The sequence below is a fragment of the Talpa europaea genome (assembly GCF_964194135.1).
Source record: "Talpa europaea genome assembly, chromosome: 6".
Lineage (NCBI taxonomy): Eukaryota > Metazoa > Chordata > Mammalia > Eulipotyphla > Talpidae > Talpa > Talpa europaea.
This window is the reverse complement of record NC_140072.1, coordinates 114,830,845-114,852,833: the sequence shown is the minus strand read 5'-3', so window position 1 is coordinate 114,852,833 and position 21,989 is coordinate 114,830,845. Positions and strand designations below refer to the sequence as shown.

The following is a 21,989-nucleotide window of genomic DNA, read 5'->3' as shown; positions in this document are numbered from 1 at the left end:
GCAGAACCGGTAGATTTACTGAAATACATTGCTGAGGGAAGCAGCAGCTGAGACAGGAGAGGTCTGCTGCGCTATGTGGGCTAGCTCCCTGGCTGGGGATTGAACTCAGGCTGTAGTGGTGATAGCACTGAGACTGAACTCCTATGCCACTTGGGAGACACTGTTTCCTTTCTGAAGCACTGTAAGCATCCTGGTATTACACACATGTAAGTGTACTTCTTCAGTCGTTTCCTCAGAATGGCACTAGCTGTTAACGTGTTTATATTTACCAGGATGCTACTAGGCTTTGGTGTTTCTCATCAGTTTGTGTGTCTCCAGCTTTTTACAGACTTCAATAACTTGTAAAGTTAATTTTGAAAAAAATTGCAACACATTACTTGAGGTTTCTTTTCCTGTAGTTTTCCACATTGAAATTGTGGTGATGGGTCACAATGGTCTGACCTTTGGAGATAAACCATTTGCTTATGAACACGATATGCTCTTTTAAAATCTAGTAGCAATATCTATGTATTTATCTCTGTATTTATACTGTGTTGAAAATAATGCTCCTAAAATAAAATCTTTATATTTAATTAAAATAATTGTATATGCTAATTATAGGTATAACTTTATTAAATGATGTTATACAGATATAGTATATAACCATATACATGTATTATTTTATAGCCATATTAATATTTAATCATATAGGCTTTGTTTTGTAAATCATTTTGACCCTTATGTACTAGTGGACTTAATTTATGGATTCTCCTCTTTCTGACTCTTTTTGCATAAGATGTCAAATTTTCTAAAGCTTCCTATAATCTTCAACTTAACCTGGCATCAGATCCAGGGATATTTTTCTTCTGATACTGGTTAAGATTACGTTAGTTAACTCTGGACCTAGTGAGGGGAAAAGTTCTCTGTCCTGAGTTGTTTCTGGCAGTGGGGTGGGAAGAGTAGAAGCAGGATTTTGACTTTGACATATGTGACAAAGGCTAATGGGAATAGCAAGGAAAGGCAGGTTTGACTGGCCAAGGATTCCCGTAACACATTTCATGTGGTTTGGCAAGGGAAAGTTCTCTAGCCTAAGAGACAGGGTTAATGATGATGTCATTTTTTGAAGCCGATTCAGGAAGCAGAGCAAGTTTTTATTTTTTCTTTCTCTTTTAAAGAGGGTATAGGGTTAGACTTACTGAATTTGGTTTGGATTTGTAAGTTGTGGCATGTCCATGGCCTGTCCAGTTGGTAATGTCAGCCAGGCAGTTGGAATATAGCTCAGCATCTTAAGACAAAGAGGCCAGAAATAAAAACACCAACTTGGGTCCCATCATTAGGTTGTTCAGTGTCTGGTTGATGATATCAATTGCATGTTTTTTCAATGGAGATACAACTGGGATATAGATAAGGCAGCTCCTCCTTTTGGGGGGGGCTGATGCCTGCTTTGAGATCTTTTAACATAACGGACCCCTCAGCCCTATAAACCAGTGGTACCCCTCCATTTAGTGTCATTTGAAGCTTTTAACTTCTCTCTAACCCCCCTCCCCCCCACCACACATACTAACACACACACCATACCACACACAGCTCTCTACCTCCCCCTAGCCCAAATTTCCAGAGGACTGGATAGAAGCTGGAAGAGAGACTTTGGTGCCAGTACAGGTTGAAGTCTACTGACATGAAAGCATAGACTGGGTTTGTCAAATAGGCATAGAATGAAATCCACTTTTGTAATTTTAATATTTCTAGTGACACCTTAAAAATAAAAAATCAATAAAAGCAATTTCAATATATTTGATTTAACCCAACAGGACTAAAGTATCATTTCAACATGTGATTAGTTAAAACTTATACAGTGTTCTACATTCTTTTTTGTATTAAAACCTGGTGTGTATTTTACATATCTGAAGCATATCTATTCTTGGACTGGTCTTTTTCTGCTCTTTGATAGCTGCATGTAGCTATGGCTACTCAGATACCATGGGGTATAGACTGTGTGTACTAATTGAAGTGAATTGGTGGTTTTTCCTGCCAGAGGTTTCTGTCATCTTCTGAAGAGAATTCCTTCTTTTATTCCCATGAATTGACAGCAAGATCCTCTAGAGACCTACAATACCGCCTATCCTTTAATTTTTTTAATAAGAAGGCATCTTTCCTTCTCTTCCTGTTTAGCAAGGACATTGTTGCACTTTAATTTCTGTAACCTGCAGTGTTTTCCATTTGTTCTTTTTTTTTAAAAGATTTATTTATGTATACAAGAGCTGGGGTACAGGTCAGAGGCATGGGAAGGTGAGAGGATTCATCAGAGACAGAACCGGGATCAGAACAGGCAGATGGACCTAAAGCACTGCTGGGTGGAACAGCCGGGTGAGGCAGGAGAGGTCGGCAGCACCATGTGGGTATCTCCCTGGCCGTCCGGGAATCGAACCCACACTGCAGAGGCTGCAGACAGCTTCACAGTGCTGCACTCAACCCGCTGTGCCACCAGGGAGGCCCATCCATTTGTTCTTTTGGTCTATTGCAGCTAAATGGAACAACTACAGGAATGTATTGAGTCTTAATGTTTCTTGAAAGGTAGCAATATCTAACAAAATTAATGAAATGGAGACTGTTTATATTTCAGTTCATACTGTGAAGTAATTTGTTCAGGTTAGAGGTGTCACTACTGATTTTTTTTTTTATTATTATGTGCTAATATTTATTTATTTTTTAAAGATTTATTTATTTATTTATACAAGTACTGGGTACAGTCAGAAGCGCGCGCGGGAGGGTGAGAGAATTCACCAGAGCCAGAGCGGGGAGCAGAGCAGGCAGAAGGCCCGAAGTACACTGCTGAGGGGAGCAGCAGGCAGCAGGAGAGGTCTGAGCGCCATGTGGGACCCTTCTCCGGTGGCCAGAGCACAACCGGGGATTGAACCAGCGCTGCAGAAGCTGCGGGCAGCTTTGCAAGCCAGCGCTCAACCACTGCGCCACTGGGGAGTCCCGTCACTACTGATTTATATGAAGAAAAGCAAAGTATAAAATGTCATCTAGCAAATCAGATGTAGAGTCAGGAATTAAAACGCACCTCTAGTTTCTTGTTGAAGTTAAGTCACCAAATCAATTTAGATAATCACAGTTTCTTACCTTTGGGATTTCCAGGTTTAATTTGGTATCGTCTCACTGGCCATGTCTAAGAAAGGGGCCCAGAGACCTCACCAGTTGCCATTTTAATATTGAAATCTTCACAGGTTTCTTTCAGTTCCCATAGCTTGAACTAATGAGCAAATTCATAGCTCTTTTCTAGAATCTTTGTACTTTTTTAGTGGGAAAATTTGGGTGTATAAAAAGGGAATAAGAAATTCAGACAAAATAATAAAATTATCTTATAAAATATTGCTAATGTCCCAGTAGGTGTATTCTTAACTTGCTGCCCATATATATATATAGTGTGTGTGTATATATATATAAGAATATATATAAATATGTAAAAGAAGACATATATATTCTTTACTATCAATTTCTCTGAATATTGAGAAATTAATTTTGAGGTATTAATTAATACCTTAATAATTAATAATTAATATTGAGATATTAATTTCTCTGAATATTGATTTATACTATTGGGCAATAGTATACTATTGGGCAATATCATTCACCATAAAATTAAGATTTTTTTGTTCTTAATGAGTCCTTCATATCAGCATCTATATAAACAGTGCTGCTTAAATGGAGGACCTTTACCCCACCCTCTCCACAACCTCACACAATTCCCCTTGGCATAGCAATTTCCAAGGGCATTTTTTGATTGTTAAAATTGTGAGGACAGAGAGTGCTACTGAGATCTAGTGGGCGAAGGCAGGGGTGCTGCTGAACATTTTACATTCACAAGGCAGCCACCAGAACAAAAATGGTCTGGTGTAAATGTCTGGTGTGCACATGTTGAAAAGACCCTGGTCTAAAAGAACATCTGAGTTATAACAATGGACTTCTTAAGGAGAGTATACTTTTTCTCTCTGTGAGTAACATTTATTGTAGCCATATTCTGGTATCAAGAAGCAGATAATAGTAACAGAAACTTCCTGAGTACAGTAAATTACACAGATTCAAAATTATACTTTCTATTTTTATGGGGCAAGTTTATTAAAAGACTGGTAGGAAATGAAAAGGCCCGAATAAATGCTTTGCACTTATATAATTCCTTAATAATAATAAAAATATAATCCATCTTTCTGTTGAATCAATTTTGTTTATTTTCTTACATGCTAGAATTTGAGAAGTTCTCATAAAAGGGAAAATATACCTGGATTTAATTTATATGCATTTGTAGATACAACACACATACATACATACACATGAAATTCTAAGAAGGATAAGAATTGTTGATAAATGAAGAAGTGCAGAGTTAGAGAAGAAATTCAAGATAACAATATGAATAATGGCATGGAGTATTAGTATCATGGGCTTAATATTGCCCAAAATATAGTCAAATTTTAAACTTTTAGCAACTTGGATTTCTTTTTATCTTCAATGTAGTTCTTCTGTTTTCCCCAAATAATTCTCTAAGTTTTCTACATTTCAAATTACAGGCTACTCTGTAGATATCTTCTCCAGATATGTGTTAAAGTTATTTCAGTAAATATTGCTGTTTGTCAAACCATGTTCTTCTGGACAATCATGTGAAGGGGGGGCCTGTAGTATAGCTTTTCAGTACTTTATAAATGATATTTACTTGCTTAGGAAGGCCTGTCAGTCACTTCACAAGTGTTTCTAGTAGTCAGAGAATATTAAGTGTCCTCTTTGGGATACCCCTTAAAAGTGAGTTCTCTCTCTGTGAGTTGGTGTGCATCCTTACAGTTTTAAACAAATAGAATAATGTATTGTTGCCATTCATTATGCAAAATATGTATTGCATTGATTAGTCTTCCATCAATCTCGTGTAGTTTTAACAAGTCTGACCCTTCCTATCTTCTTATGCCATAGTTCATTTAGAGAATCTAACATGCGAAACTGAGTAGGTTCTTCCAACAGTGGGAAAAAAAATCAGATTGGGACTTCCATTCTAAAGCAAATGTCAAAAGAATGGGTGTTAAGTATCACTGTTACTGATGCTAATTAAAATTATTCAATATAAACTATTAAAAAAAAAAAAAGCCCTGGTAATGTGCTCAGGAGCTCAGGATACATTCTATCATTGACTCTTTAAAAACATTTCTGTGGGGCCTCCCTGGTGGTGCAAGGGGTTAAGACACAGCACTATGAAGCTATCCAGAGCCACTGTTGCATGAGTTTCATGCCCGGCCAGGGAGGTACCCACACGGTGCAGCAGGCCTCTCCTGTCTCACCCTCTGCTCCCCTCAGCAGTGTATTTCAGTCAATCTGCCTGTTCTGTTCCCTACTCTGTCTCTGGTGAATTCCTTCACCCCCCACACCTCTGGCCTGTACCCCAGTTCTTGTATGCATAGGTAGATAAATTAAAAAAAAATTCTGTAGCATAGAAAGTTATTTGCATTTAAACTGAAGTCACAAGGTATTTTTCATGGAAAGGTTGAGTCAAACCCAGGAAGTCTGATCATTGGGCAAGGTTTTGGGCTATTCTCTTTCTGACTTGCTTTTCTGTACAATAATGAAAGTCTGCAGAAAAAGCAGGGATGCATAACATAGAAGATGCTTTTAATAAGATAAAATATAAGGTAATCAGAATTCTTAGAGATGGCTTATAGTAAAATGAACATACATGTTTAATAACATTGCCAATAAAATTGTGAAATTAGTACAGGGTTTGGATTTAGCGAATGCAATTCATGATATTATCCAGGAATCTGGAAAAAAATCAACAGCTATTGTAGAGGTAGGCCATTTTTGGAATCTGACTTTTTTGATTGAACTTGTTCATTTGGCCATTTGTAGCCAATAAATGATGTCTTTCTCCTCTATGTTCCCATGATCATGTGTGTTTGTGTGGGAGGGGGAGGAAGGCATGACCATCTTGTGATGTGATCCAGTGTAAAACAGATCTCAGGTGTGGAGACTTCTCCGGACATAACTGTCCAGGCAGTGCAAACTGTTGCAGTATTTGTATTGTTGATAAAATCTTTTAATGGCAGTTACTTTGTTACACCCTTTGATACTATGACAGACACTACATAGTGCTTATATTTGCTTTCACAATCCTTCTCAGATGAAATGAACTACAAAGATGATTTTTTTTTCCTACCTTTGCTCTTTTGGAAACACATTCAAAATCAATGTCATGCCTAGAGTTTTCAAGGAATATAATGTCACATTTTATATAAAGTATACAATCTTAACTAAATACTTATGTAAAACCTAAAATGAGAAAGGGATGAATATAGCTTCTTGGAGAAGAAGATAAAAGCTAGTTCACTTATTTAGCAGCTTACATATTTTTCTGGCCACTACGAAGAACCTTAAGGTCTTTGTCTTTTTGGTTTTTGTTAGAAGAGTCATAATTTAAAATAAAAAAAAATCTAACTTGGATTATTGTTTCTCTTCAAAATTCGTTTACTTATTTTCAAGTCTTCTGCACTATTTCTTCAGGCTGTGCAGGGTGCAAACACTCAACACGCATGTTTTAATAAGATAATCCATTTTGGATTTGATAAGAAGCCACTTGACATCATTGTAGACCAGGAGAGGTGAAAATATAGGTCAATAGTCATTTCCTTTGTTTCCTAGAGAAAATAAATGACTTAATATTTGATAGCAATCTTCATTTTCTCTAGGCACAGAGGACCAGTGATGTTATTTCATTACATATTCCATTCAGTGTTCTGGGTGTTTTTTCATTACTGTCCAAATGACTTTTCATAAAGTGAAATGGCCGATGAATATGTTAATGTACAGTACTCTTAAACTTGTGCTTTGGCAAATATCTGTTCTTTTAAAAAATTTTTTGATAACCAGGGAAGCCTGTAAAAGTGGTAAATCCCAGCAAAAATGTTTATAAAAGCAGAATCAATTCTTCTTTTGAATATGTAGTAAGTGTGGAGTGACTTGTTTATATAGAATTTTCTTCCCCCGTTATTTCAAACGAGCCTATGTTTCCAAATTTGGACAAATTGGACATTATAAGTATCTGTTAAAAGATTTGAGTAATACTCAGCAAAATCTTCTCCAGTGTAAAACAGATCTCAGGCGTGCAAAAATATGTTGAAACCAAACAATATGCCTAAATACCCACATATCTCTGAGTGTAGAAGGCCCTTTACAGGATAATGGAAATGGACCTCCCTGGTGGCTCAGGGATTAAGTCTCAGCTCTATCAAGCTATTACCAGCCACTGCAGCATGAGTTCAATCCCCAGCCAGGGAGCTAACCCATATGGTGCTGCAGACCTCTCCTGTCTTGCCCGCTGCTCCCCTCAGCGGTGTATTTCAGTAGATCTGCCTGTTCTGCTCCTTACTCTGTCTCTGGTAAATCCTCTCACCTCCTGAACCTCTGACCTACACTCCAGTTCTTATATGCAAAAATAAATAAAATAAATCTTTTAAAAAAGGATAATGGACAAATACATAACATAGTATGCTTTTCTTCCTGGGATTCTTGCCTCAATCTTTGTGTATAATCTAGAAAATCAGTGCCATCCTTGACACGCCTCTAGTTCTGTCTTGCCATCATACTTCCTCCTTCTCGTCAGTCAGCCTCATCATTCTGCCTGTGAACTCCCAAGAAATTTTCCTCTTCTTTTCTCCCACGGCCTTAGTTCAGATCCTCACTCTCTCTCCCCGGGCTATTGCAGTCTGTGAGCTGGTTGTTTTCTCTATCAAATCCTATATGTTTATAAGCTATCTTCCAAATTTATCTAGTGCTTTCTTTCTAAAGACAAAGCTTTGAACACATGCTTTTGCTTAAGAAGGCTCCATGACTCCCTGCCACCTATTATGTGATGCCTGAATACATTTCTACTCCATCTACCTCAAGTGCTCTTTCAGGCAGGGAGCTTTTCTGTGTTGTTCACTTGGTCCCCAGCAGCTGGTAAATAGCAGACATTAAGGAGTATATTTGAAATGCATAAATGAATTACCACAACATTTAAGACCCTTCACTATCTGACCCTAAGTTACTTTTCTGATCTCATCTGCAGTTTCTCTTCCAATGGATACTATTCCATCATACCAGATCCTTTATTATGTTTCCCAAATATGAGAAATTCACAGCACGTGATTTTTTTTAAAGATTTATTTATTTTTATATAAGAACCGGGGTACAGGACAGATGTGCGGGAGGGTGAGAGGATTCATCAGAGACAGAGTGGGGAACAGAACAGGCAGACTGACTGAAACACAATGCTGAGGGGAGCAGCGGGCAAGACAGGAGAGGTCCACTGTGCCATGTGGGATTCTTGCCGGCCGGCTAGGATCGAACCCTCGCTGCAGAGACTGCGGACAGCTTCACAGTGCGGTGCTCAAACGCCAGCGCCACCAAGGAGGTCCCATATGATTTTGCTTATATTCTTCCTGGTTGTGAACAACCAGTTATTACCCCCTTTACCCAGGAGAATAAATTGATTTTATATCTTTATACGTTTGTTCTTTCATTGAACCAACAAGTGTTTTTTGAGCATATGCTATACATCAGAACCAGCTGTAAGTCTGGGGCTAGGGATATGGTTTTGTACAAAAAGATACAATCATGGCCCTCCTGAAACTTAGATTCTAGTGTAGTAGCAAATAAAGGATTTGTCAGGTAGCAAGAAGTATGAAGATGGAATAGGGTGTTCAGGGCCTGGTGGAGAAGGCATTTTTGACATAGGTGAGATGTAGACTGAGCAGAATGATAGAAAATGGGGCTTGAGAAACCAGTTACTCATCTACTGGCTAAATGATCAGAGGCTAAATATAAGGTTGAGTTAGGAGTTCAGAATGATCTCAACACTTATCTCCCTTTAGCATATCCAGGCTTTTGTTCTATCAAGAGCCTAAAGCACACCGACCAGAGTGGCTTGGAGACTTCTGGGATTATCCAGCTCTACAGTTTGTGTCCCCAGCAATTGGAATATCGATCCCTGGTAGCAATGGAAGATATTGACCCCAGAATTAGACTTCCTAGACTTGCTCTGTCTCCCTGTATATTAATTTTCTTGTTAAAATGAACATAGTTTTTAAAAGTTACTGGAGGACTTTTTAATGACTGGAATAAAACTTTATAAAACTTTCTCTTTTGGGCCTCCCCTGGTGGCGCAACAGTTGAGCGCTGGGCTGCAAGGCTGCCCGCAGCCTCTGCAGCGCTGGTTGGATCCCCGGCCACCGGCGAGGGTCCCACCAAAAAAAAAAAAAATAATAAAAAAAATAAAAAAACCAAAAAACTTTCTCTTTTGATCACTGGTATATCCCAAATACCTAAGCAGTACTTAGTGCTTAGTAGGGTTTTTGTTTTGTTTTTGAATGAAAGAACCATGTAGTAAATCTAAAGCAAATGAAACAATGCCTGGCATGTAAGTGCTCTATATATGTTCTTACAGTTTTTAATATTAATTTTTCAATTAGGAGACCCTGTGATCTTATTGTGGTTGTGTTGCAAGTGTAATTGTCAGTGTATCGAACCCTCCTACTGTGTGCTTGGGCTCTTTTTTGTGTCCATCCAGGCGTCCAGGCCTGGAAAGACTAAAAAACATGACAACGAGGATACATGGGTAGCTTTCTGATTTCTGTTTAAGAAACTCCTGTTTCTTAGCTCAGGCCTCTGCTGGGCAAGGTCCTCAGTATTATTTCTGCTAGCCTTGTTTCCTGGATAAGATCCTCCTTTTCCAGCACTAAACTCACTCCTCCCTGATATTTTTTTTTAATGAAGATACAGTTGACACATAACATAAAACTGCAAGTATATAATATAATAAAAGCTTAATGTGAATTTATTATGAAATGGTCATAATAAAAAGTAAATCTAGTTAATGTCTATCACCACGTGAAATTACACATTTTTTCTTGTGATGAGAACTTTTAAGATTTACTGTAATAGCAGCTTTCAAATATATAGTACAGAGTTATTAACTGTTGTCACCATGCTGTATATTACATCCCCATGCCTGATTTATTTATAACTGGAAATTTGTATTTCTTGATCCATTTCCCCCATATGCTCCACCACACCCCCAACCTCTGGCAACCACCATTTTTTTCTTTATATCCACGAGTTTGTTTTTCTTTGCGTGAGTGTATGTGTTTCTGTGTGTGTGTTTTACACTCCACATAGAAGTGAGATCACATAGTATTTGTTTCTATTGACTTAACATAATCTGAAACATAATTTCAGATAACTCAAGGTAAGATCCATCCATGTTATAAATGGCAAAATTTCCTTCTGCTTTATGGCCGAATAATTCTCTTACCTTTATGTGTCATTGACACCAATTGTTGGCCCATCCTGACCCCTGGCTGCCTGCTTCCACATGTTAGATCCCTGAACTATTAATACCTGCCCAGGTGAACTAAAGTTTTGCACCCCCTCTATAGGGTTTGTTTGGTGATGGTCTGGCGTATCTTTCACTATGATATTTTCCTGGTTTCTGTTCCATAGTCCCCAATTTGCCCCCTTATCTGACATAAGGCCTCCAGGTGCAAGAACGTGGCATGGGTAGAATGAGATGACTCTGGCATAGCGCAACCCTCATTGCTTTTTTATGGGGTGATAAAAAATAATACTCTGTTTGTATTAATATTAGGTTAGAAGGTGTAATTTTGAATTTCCTATGTCATTTAACCATTCTCTGCACAACAAAGAAAGGAAAGAAGGGGCACCTCTGTTACAAGTTTCTGAAAATGTATCACAGCTCTTTGAAAAGGACAGGCGTAGATTTTGGCTTACATTTTACGTTGAGTTGGTTACACCTTTTTTTTTTTTAATAAGCATCTTTTTTTTAATAATAAATTTTATTTTTATATTCCCCATACAATTTCAACCCCCCCCCATTTTGACCCCAATCCCTCCCCTCCCTCCACCCACCCCCCCAAAGATGTCTCTGGTTCATAGATTTTTGTTGATTTTGATTTTCACTTTCTTATAGTTATTCATTTTCCTGGTCCCTTATTTAAGTTTTCTAGATTCCTGCTATGAGTGAGACCATCCGGTATTTTTCTTTTTCTTTCTGGCTTATTTCGCTGAGCATGATCCCTTCCAGCGCCATCCATGTTGCTGCAAATTGCATGTGTTTATCTTTTTTGAATGCTGAGTAATATTCCATGGTATATATGTACCACATCTTCTTGATCCAGTCATCTATTTTTGGGCATTTGGGCTGTTTCCAAAGCTTAGCTATTGTAAACAGTGCTGCTATAAACATAGGGGTGCAGGTGTTCTTTGGAATTGATGTTTCTGTGTCCTTTGGGTAAATACCTAGGAGTGGAATTGCTGGATCATATGGAAGCTCTGTGTTTAGTAGGTCCAGAAATCTCCACACAGCTCTCCATAGTGGTTGGACCAGTTTGCACTCCCACCAACAGTGCAGAAGAGTTCCTTTTTCTCCACACCCTCGCCAGCATTTGTTGTTGCTAGTTTTTTTAATATGTGCCATTCTCACTGGTGTAAGATGGTATCTCATGGTAGTTTTGATTTGCATTTCCCTGATTATAAGTGATGTTGAACATTTTTTCATATGCCTGTAAGCATCTTTTACCAGATTGAACAAGAACTTCCATTTTTCATGGCCAATTTGGCAATTATCACTTAGAGGTAGCACTTTGAAAATATTAATATAAACTATACATTGTTGGGTTAATTTAACCCTTCACCAATATTAGAAATGAACATTCTTGCTATTTAGGAAAATGTAAGTTGCAGTATTACATTTATGGTTTCGCCAGTTTTTATGAGAGACACATTTCCCTAAAATGTGGTCGTTAAAGTGACATCCACTTTGCCATGCTGCAAGTGAATGAAAGACGAAAAACAAAGTTAAAGGGCAAAGTCTGTGTTTGAACTGGTGTCTATTTTGTACCATTATAGGTGCATTGCTTATGCATATACTTCTACAAAAGTGAATTATTAGTGTTTAGATATGTGCACATAGAAAAATATGCTTAGACACTCAGTGCTAATGATTATAAATTAACTGATCCCCACATATGTCTCTCTTTAGTATAAAATCGAGAAGATGAAGTTACTGTATCTTCCAACTACATGAAACTATTGTGAAACTATTGAATGAGCCACCAAGGATAAGAATATTTTCAAAATGTGGGGTAGCAGATGAGATTACCATAGATTTTCCAGATGTGGAAATCAAGATGGGACTGACTTGCTAAATTAATTCTGAGGTATTTCTGGGATAGGAATGTATGCTCTCATCAAGCCAAGAAAATATGTTTAAAATCTGATTTTAAAAAAATGTGAAATAGCTTCGAACCAAGAGACTTGTTTGACCTCTTATTATCTTTTCCCCATAATGTTGATACTCCCCAGTGATGAAAGTTACATATTTCGGCTCAGTGAGTAAATACTAGGTCAGACATGGGCGAACTGTTACTGAGATTTCAGAGCTCCTTTCTTGGGGCCTTCAATAAGGTGCTCATATTTTTTCTCATTTTGATATAGAAAATGTTTACTGATACAGAGGTGTAGTGAGAGAAAGGGAAAGAGGGAGGGAGATAGTTCTAGTGGTTAGCTCCTGTTGAGGTCAGGTCATTCTGTTTCTGACAAAATTTTACGCCCTTGCGAATTTTGTGACCTTGAACAATTTATTTATTTATTTATTTATTTTTTTAAATAATAAATTTTATTTTTATATTCCCCCATACAACTGCACATGCCCCATTCTGACCCCAATCCCTCCCCTCCCGGCCCCCACCTCCCCAAAAGTGTCTCTGGTTCATAGTTTTTTGTTGATTTTGATTTTCACTTTCTTATAGTTATTCATTTTCCTGGTCCCTTATTTAAGTTTTCTAGATTCCTGCCATGAGTGAGACCATCCGGTATTTTTCTTTTTCTTTTTGGCTTATTTCGCTGAGCATGATCCCTTCCAGCGCCATCCATGTTGCTGCAAATGGCATGTGTTTATCTTTTTTGAACGCTGAGTAATATTCCATGGTGTATATGTACCACATCTTCTTGATCCAGTCATCTATTTTTTGGGCGTTTGGGTTGTTTCCAAAGCTTAGCTATTGTAAATAGTGCTGCTATAAACATAGGGGTGCAGGTGTTCTTTGGAATTGATGTTTCTGTGTCCTTTGGGTAAATACCTAGGAGTGGAATTGCTGGATCATATGGAAGCTCTATGTTTAGTAGGTCCAGAAATCTCCACACAGCTCTCCATAGTGGTTGGACCAGTTTGCATTCCCACCAACAATGCAGGAGAGTTCCTTTTTCTCCACACCCTCGCCAACATTTGTTGTTGCTAGTTTTTTTTAATATGTGCCATTCTCACTGGTGTGAGATGGTATCTCATGGTAGTTTTGATTTGCATTTCCCTGATTACAAGTGATGTTGAACATTTTTTCATATGTCTGTTGGCCATTTGCATTTCCTCTTCAGAGAAGTTTCTTTTTAGCTCTTCTGCCCATTTTTTGACTGGGTTATTTTCTTTGTTGTTGTTGAGTCTCATCAGCTCTTTGCAGATTTTTGTGATCAGTCCTTTATCATTAGTGTTGGGTGCAGAAATGTTCTCCCAGTTGGTGGGGTTTCTCTTTGTTTTTGTTATTGTCTCTTTTGCTGTGCAGAAGCTCTTTAATTTGATGTAGTCCCAGCTGTTTATCTTTGCCTTCACTATCACTGCTTTGGGTGATGTGTCTGTAAAGATGTCTTTGATATGCAAATCACGTAGTGTTTCACCTATATTTCCTTCTATGTATTTTATGGTTTCAGGTCTTATGTCTAGTTCTTTAATCCATTTTGAGTTGATTTTTGTGTATGGTGTGAGGTAGTGTGACCTTGAACAATTTAACCGCCCGTGTCTCAGGTGCTTGATCTTAAGATAATATAACATCAACCTCTTCAGTTTCTGTGAGGATTAGACAGGTATCTATATGCACAGCTCTTAACCCAGGATCTCATCCTTAGCGAGTATGCCTAATTTAAGTGTTGTTGTTATGTTTGTTACTAAGATAGAAATAAAAATGATTGTTGTTTTCTACTACTATGTGATTTATTGCATAACAATAGGTAATTGAAACCATTGCCGGAATATGATTCTAATCTCTTAGGTTTGCTGGTCTTTTCCTATACAGAACAGGAGGGATTCACCGATTCTCTTGCACCTGGGTACAAGTTCTAGGGTTGGGAGAAAATAGTTATATTTTTCAAAGTAACCTAATAGTTGGTTAGACTGATGCATCTGTCTTAACGACTTGAAAAAAATTACTATTGTTGGTTTTTATTGTTGTTCATGTTGTGTTAGAGATGTGTCAAGGAAGAAAGGTTGACTTCTTAGAGAAGTCTTTTTTAGAAACAAAATTATTTTCTTGCAATCTAATTCTGTTGCCCAAAGTACTCAAAGGATGATGTTTTCAGTCAGTTGGCATGCATCATAACCCACTTGCTAATTTTGTGACTTTGAAAGATTAACCTGCCTATGTCTCAGGTGCCTAATCTTCAGACAATATAGCATCACCCTTTTGGGTTTCTGTGAGGATTTAGACAGATACCTATATGCTCAGCTCTTAGCCCAGAATCTGATCCTTAGGAAGTATGCAAGTATGATGCTTGCATCATAAACCTTTTGGAATCTCTCATGAAAGTGCCTTAATCAGCTTGTGAATCCTGACTCGTCACTCATGTCCCTTATGTTGCTGTTTAATATAACGTGGGCATGAGAGATGGTGCAATTTCTATTTCTCGTCACTTGTGGCCAAACAAGAAGATTTAAGATGGATACATACTTAAGTGACTATGTACTGTACCTCCAGAGATGACAAAATTACCAGTAAATATTTTGGCTTATGAAAGGAAACCTTATATAAAAATTAGGTCTATTGAATATTGACTGGCTGGTTTCATTACTCCAATTGTGCAAAGCACACTCAGGAGGAGAGAGAGGAAAAGATCTGCATTATGAGAATAGCAAGGAAGATTGTAGTAGTTGGCCTGAAAATTCACCCCTGTTCTGTTTATATGAGTTGTGATTGTTGACATCAGCCTTTTCCTTCCTGCACATTTCATTCAAAACATTTTGAAATGATAGCATCAACGTTGCTTGTGCTTATGATTTTGTCTGGGAGAGCTACTGTCAAGCAGGGTCTATCTGGAGTAGCATTCTCATTCATTGTACATGTGATTGGTCAATCTCCTGCCAATGAATTTGATGGTAGCATTTGCTTTAAATCATAGAATTTACTCTGAGGAAAAAAGTACATAGGTGTACGCATATCACATGTATGTGTGTATATGTGCTTATGAACATACAGGTTTATGCACAAATTATAGTCATGAGAGTTGCAGGATATCAAAATGTTTGTTACAACATAAATACACAAAGCATGCCATGTCACTGAAATTGATGACAGCATAATTTTATTTACCTCTTGGGAATCAATTGAGCTATTGATTCTGCAACAAATGTGTTTTGATTAAGATCATGGCAAGTTGGGTTTGACAGCAGTTTCAAACTATCAGAGTTTATTACATATTTCTAGTTTACAGTCAACTAAGATTATATGCACATGATTTTAGTTTAGAGAGATCAATCCGTCGATATTTTTTTCCAAGGACTATATCCTCAATGCTTTATACTTATCGGGCGCTCTTTGAAAACCACTCAGCTTCCTGAAAGATTTGATGGTATGATTGATGTTCAGTGCTTATGTTTATTCTGAACAGGGTTAGAATCATTAATATGGAGATTAATAGCCTTCAATATATATTTACAATATAACTGTCAGGCATATGTACAGATTGAGCTTGCACTAGTATAAGAGTTTAATAGTTGATAGTTGATTCCTTACCCAAGAACATTGTCATTTAAGGTTTTTATAATGGTTGTGATCATGGATGCTCTTGGGAAATCATGGGAAGAAATATTCCCAGGGAAAATTCTTAAAAAAATTTGAAAATATGTTAATTTTTTCACTTGAAACTGAAGAGACATACCTTGTCTTTCACACATGTAGAAATTTTTCAAGAACAATATAAAAACTACTCATCACAAAATATCTAATGGTATGTAAATATGCTAAATGGAATATGGACTCAGTCAGAGTTTCATGATTTATCAGTTTTTAACTTCAAAGACTCTGGTTAGCTTGCATTTTTTAAACTAATGAGTTTATCACAGCCGGTGAAGAAAATGGTTAAAGTATATCAGCTGTAAATTGGTACAAAGTACTAAAAGGGACATTAGCCTCTAATCAGATTCGAACAGTTCATTAAACCTGCCTTTCCAGAGTGGCTCTTTGTCTTTTCCCCTCCTTTGAGAACCTTGTTCTTTCCTTTTTGTCTGGGCAAGACCTCCTCCAGGGTAGGAAGCAATATCAACTCATCCTTCATTGTCTACCAACCAAACAGCCTCGGGATGCTTTGTTGCCTCAGATTCCTGGCACTGTGTGTGAAAGGCAGGGAATGGAGGGCTGGCCACTGCAGAGAAGGCTTCCCTGAGATTCCGTGGTAGCAAGCCAAGCTGGCTGCCTCCAGCCACAGAAGCAAGTGACACATTGGGATTTGAGATCTATGTCTGATGTGTAAACAGCCCACCAGCCTCAGTGAAAAGATTTTCGCCTTGGAACAAATTAACTGAGGTCGAGATGCTACTATAGTTTCCTTCTGCTCTAAGTTATATATTAGGATGCAAATTGCTTTAAAAATATGGACACGTCAAAAGCAAAAAATGGATAAGTATATCCTGCCAGTTTTAATTATATTGTACATTTCTAAGAAAAGAACATGATAGTAATTAGTTTCCTTCTTTTTATTACCTAATAAACTAGGTATCAAGGAACTTTTAAATGCTCACTAGTTAATTCTAGAGTAAATCTGCTTTTTCTTCTTGTTGATTTCTCCAAGCAAAAAGCTGTGATAAGAGACCCTATAAATTCTCTCTCTTAGATTATTTTTCTTAAACAAAAAAGAAGAGTCAAGAAATGGAGAAATAATTAGAGCTTCACTATACTGCACTCTGTTGGTATTATTTGGTAATAAAATACTTAATTTATGATTTGTTGAGATGGAGTTGCTTTTATTAAACTGTCTATTTTGGTAGAAAAGCAACTGTATGGAAAGGGAAAAGCTGAAGGTTTAGAAATATTAACCTTGATTGCCATGTAGGCAAAATATGTAGAAATGAATCTTTTTCTTTTAAAAAGACCACTTCAGTGTCATGCAGCGTTAGGCTATAATTGAGCAAAAGTAATCATTCTACATCACAAATTTAGTCATTTCAGTTTCTTAGTCTGTGTCTGAGGGTAAAATTGACATTCTAAACATGTTTTAATACATGAGCCTGATTTTGGCCTTCAGCAAGCATTAATATGTGGCTTTTGGATTCCCTTCATAGGTTATTGACTTCAGAAAATCTCCAAAGCAGTGAAAATTAGTAAAAAATGACCTTGATTTAATCTATTTATAAATGTTGTTTGAGATTCTATTGAATCCTTTGAGGAGTTGATAAATTTGAGCCAAACACATACCATAACAGAAAATGAATTATCATTTATTCTTGGCTATGACTTCAGTTTAAGAATTTTGGCTTTATCCACAATTCATGTCAGTTGATTTTAAGGTAGATGTCTGGTATTGATTTGATTAGAATTGCCATGCTTCCAAAATTCAGTATACCTAGAATTTTATTACCTCATTTTTTAAATTATCTGAACTTTAATATTAACATGGGAGGATATGTTATTTGTATATGTTTTCTTCTTTATGAATTTCTGTATTTAACGCAATCTTCAGAACTAAGGAATAAAGAAAGAAATGTGCCTGATATTTCATTCCACTGTGGCAAAAGTGCAATGAATTGTTCCAGCCCCATATAAATTAATGTAAAGCTTCCTTACTTCAGTTTATTACAGTCTGACCTCCCACCCAGAGGTCAGAGAATCAGACTGATTAATTCAACTTCTTGGTCATTATTTTAAATGAAAGTTCAGAATGGGGGGATAATTGGTTATGCTGATATTCTCATTTAATTATACTTCATTGTTAAAAAATTAGGTTAGCAGTACTAAATGCACTACAATGAAAGAAGTCTCTACCAGATGTCCTCTCTTGAATGCTTTATAGCTGAATTTCATTCTCTCTTTTTTATTGTCAGAATATCAACACCTTTGAGAACAGAATGTTAATGCTTGATGGGATGCCGGCAGTCAGAGTCAAAACAGAGCTTCTGGAATCTGAACAAGGGGTAAGCTGAAGTTTCAGATGACTCCCTTTTTCTCTGTGACAGTAGCTATCATTCTCAGAGCATCCTGAGCTTTGCAGATACTTCTGATTCTTCCCTTGCCAGAACTTTTCTTTCTCGAGTAAAAGTTATCTGGGAGTATTGTTGATTGTAACCTACTCACAGCCTCAGATTTTACAAACTTAGAAAACAAACTACCTGAAATTAGGAAGGCATAGTGGCCTTATAAGAACCTTATGACTTTATTTAAGTTGGTGAATACTTTGAATAGCTAATAAATATCCAAAGCAAAGAAGTAGTATTTTAAAATAAGGTGGGAATATAAACAGTGTAAAAATTGCTGAGTTGTTTGGAAATTAGGAAATTATAGAGCACAGGTATGGGGGTGTTACTGTTTGTTGGATATATTTCTCTTTTGATGTTTGTATTTACCCCTTTTTACTTCATGAAGAGTATAGGGGACAGTTGATGAAGCTAAGGTCAGTGGGTTAGAGAAGTGCATAAAAGCAAAAGTTCATAACCAGATTGATGAATTAGTGTATGGCTACTGAAAATGTAAAGCCTTAAGGTATAGCTAGATTTTTAAAATAAGGTATAGGAGATTTAATAATTGTTACCATTTATAGCTTTACTAGTTGAACATGATAAGGAAAGTAGAACTGCTTGCTGCATCAGCAGACCACATTTGTATTCAAGTGAGGAAGCACTGCTGTGTACCTGAGTGCACACTGCCTGCTTAGAAAACTGAATACCTGCTTATCAAACCACCACCACTAAGGTAGTGCAGATGATTTATTAAAGGGCCCCAATTAAATATTTCATTTTAATCTTGTTACTACATCTCTTATTCAAAAAAGAACAATGAAACAATAGTATAAATGTTTTATAATGGAGCAATCAAAAGACATTTTAAGTGTGAATAAAATCTCATGATTTTAAAAATCAGCATGTGTGAAGTTCATCTGGGACCCATTCAGAGGATCAGGATACTGAAGAATCAAAAGAATTTCATCATAAGGGTATCCTAGGGAATGGATCCAGATGGTAGCATTTAGAAGCTCTCTTTGATAATTTCCCCATTCTGGAACAACCTGTGTCAGTAGTGTATGGCATTTCAATATAGATTCTTTTCTTCAATGTAAGTCTGTGTCTGAAACAGAACTGTATTGTGGTAGAGGATATCATTTCACCTCTGTGTTCAGTGTTGAAGTTCAGAAAAAACTTTGTAGAGTATGTCAACCAGTAATCCAACTCCACATTTCAACATACGACAACATGACTAAACCCAAGATTTTTGACAGGAGAGTATCAGGAAAGAAAAACTGTGTGTCCATTACTAATTATTAAGTATAGCCATAGCTTCAGTGAATGTCTTCTTTAGTTTGCCTGGATTTTCTAGTCTGACTCAAGGAGTTAAACTCTCCTCTAAATATAGTAGTTTTTACCTTTATTGATTAACATAAATCACAGCAAGGATTTATCTCTTTGGTGTTCTGTGTTTTTATCATAGATGTATTAGTAATTGTTTATTAAAATAAATTTTAATATATTTAATTTAACAAATCCAGTTGATCATTCACATCTCATTCAGAGAGGATAGCCCATTTCCTGGTGATGGAAAATAGAAAAAGTAGTGTATTTCACAATATTATTTTATTTCACATCATGTTTTTCAAGATCAAGCCATGCATGTTGGAAGAGAAGGCACAGAGTACAGAAGACCAGTTAGAAAATATTACCTGAGTCACTGGTCAGAGCCAGGACAATGTTTATTCTTATCACCAGTCTAGATAACTCTCTCCCTTTCACTATCATGTTTTCAGCTTAAAGGTAAGGTTTTCATGAAAGATTTAGATGTAGAAAAAACAATAGCCAGTATTCTCAGATATTTCACAGTGTGAACAAGAACCTCAGGTCACATTATTTATGGAACACTTTTTCTGTCATCCAGTAGGAAAAGGAAAAATGTAGGTTCACAGATTTTGCTTAATGTCTGCTCAATATAATCAATTTCCTTTCTTGTGAATGGAGCTAATGTTGGTATTTTTAACCCTTATTTAGACTGTGTATTTTGGTGGGGGAAAGAAATTTGATTTTTTCCCTTGGTTCTATATGTACTTGTGGTGGATATAATTTTGTTCTCTCTTACTGTAAAACTTAAAGAGATGCAGCCTGTGGTGTTTAGTGATCTGTATCATAACTATTAAGGGAAAACAATAATTTGCATTTAGTCATAGTCATAGGTAATACTTTGAATCAACTCTTCTTTCAAATTACAGATAAAATCTAGAATTTCAGTGAATTTTACTTTTGGTTGCTTCACTGATGTTTTTCATTGAAGTTAGTGGGATAGGTGACACACCATACAATTTCAGAACTGTTTTTTCATAAGGAGTACGAGAATTCTGAAAATTTATTGACCTCTTACAAGACTCTCTTCATTTACTAAGAAATGATGGCTGAACTTTGATTCTTAATAAGAAAATGTAAACACATTGGCAAAAATTGAAATAATCACATATGTGATCAGGGGCTTTGGAAGAAGTTGACACATTTTAGTTACAGTAAACCAAACATTACAGAAATGTGTGTATACATCACAGCAGTATATGAGAAGGGCTGAAGTTGGCGTAGCAGTTAGATCCTATCATCATTCTGAAACACCTAGTTTTGAGACTCCTTTTAAGACACAAACATTAACCTGAAGTCTTGGAGAAAGAAAAGTTCCTCCTTTTAGACTGCAGGTAGCTTTTGTAAGGTCTGCCTGTTTTCATAGACCTGGTTCAATGCACCACGAATGCCTGTTTCTCTTTCTCACTATAAATAGTCCCTTTGATCTTCTGCTGTGGACTGGTCTCTGCATGTCCCTCCACCCCTCAGAAGAATCAGGATCCAATGAGCACTGTCAGAGTTTAAAGAAAGACTGTGGAAAGGCCTAAGGTCTGCTTTCTCTGTTAGCTGAAAACTTCTGCCCCTACCTTGCCTCCTCCTCCTCTTAATAGTTTTATAGTGTCAGTACATGTCCATTGTCTCTTAATCTGATTCTAAGCTCTTATAAGAACTATAGGGAAAGAACTATTTCTTCCACCTCAATCTCTCTAGTTCCTGGCACATGATAAGTGCTCAAAGTATATGTTTATTCAACTTGTCCAACATTATAACACTCATAGTGAAAAATACGAAGCCAGTCAACAACTAATTATCAGCTGACTCTACTGACCTTACAGGATTGTTGTGAATACAAAAATAAAAATGGAAAAACCCATTCTCATTGGTGGCAGAGACTTTATTTTGTAGCCCTCTGAACCGGATGGATAGGTTGGCATATTGACACCAACTCTGTGCACCTCCTTTTGTCTGGAATCCTCTGACACTTACATGTCATGACATCTAAGTAGATGATTATTATCTCCTGAAATGTGACTTCATATTCCTTCAGGCTCATCATTGCTATGGCACCCACTGCTGAGCGGTCCCTGGAAGGCACATGCTCCTGTGACACACTTCGGGGGCACAGCACACAATGTCAGGATCACTTTGTCACCTTTTATGCTTGTGTCCTGCTGTTACAAGAGCTTCCCAAATGCCGTCAGCCTTTGGATGTACTAACATGTTACTAAACAAAGGACTAAAGCAGGAAGAAGAGTAATGAATGTTACACTAGAGATATGCAGTATGCAGTGAAAGGGTACCTATTCAAAGACAGGAAATGCGATTTTATTCCTGGCATTTTACAGGTGTGAGTGAT

The 21,989-nt window shown here is 37.0% G+C and overlaps 1 protein-coding gene across 2 annotated transcripts in view; it reads left to right on the top strand.

The window, feature by feature from the left end:
* Positions 1–21,989, top strand: part of KLF12 (KLF transcription factor 12) — a gene marked incomplete at both ends in the record, with an annotated part of 279,428 nt that overhangs the window by 33,110 nt on the left and 224,329 nt on the right. For both annotated transcript variants that reach the window (XM_084235699.1, XM_084235698.1), the window contains one exon: positions 18,155–18,244. In XM_084235699.1, coding sequence (XP_084091825.1) covers positions 18,155–18,244 — 90 coding nt within the window. The remainder of the gene's footprint in view (positions 1–18,154; positions 18,245–21,989) is intronic.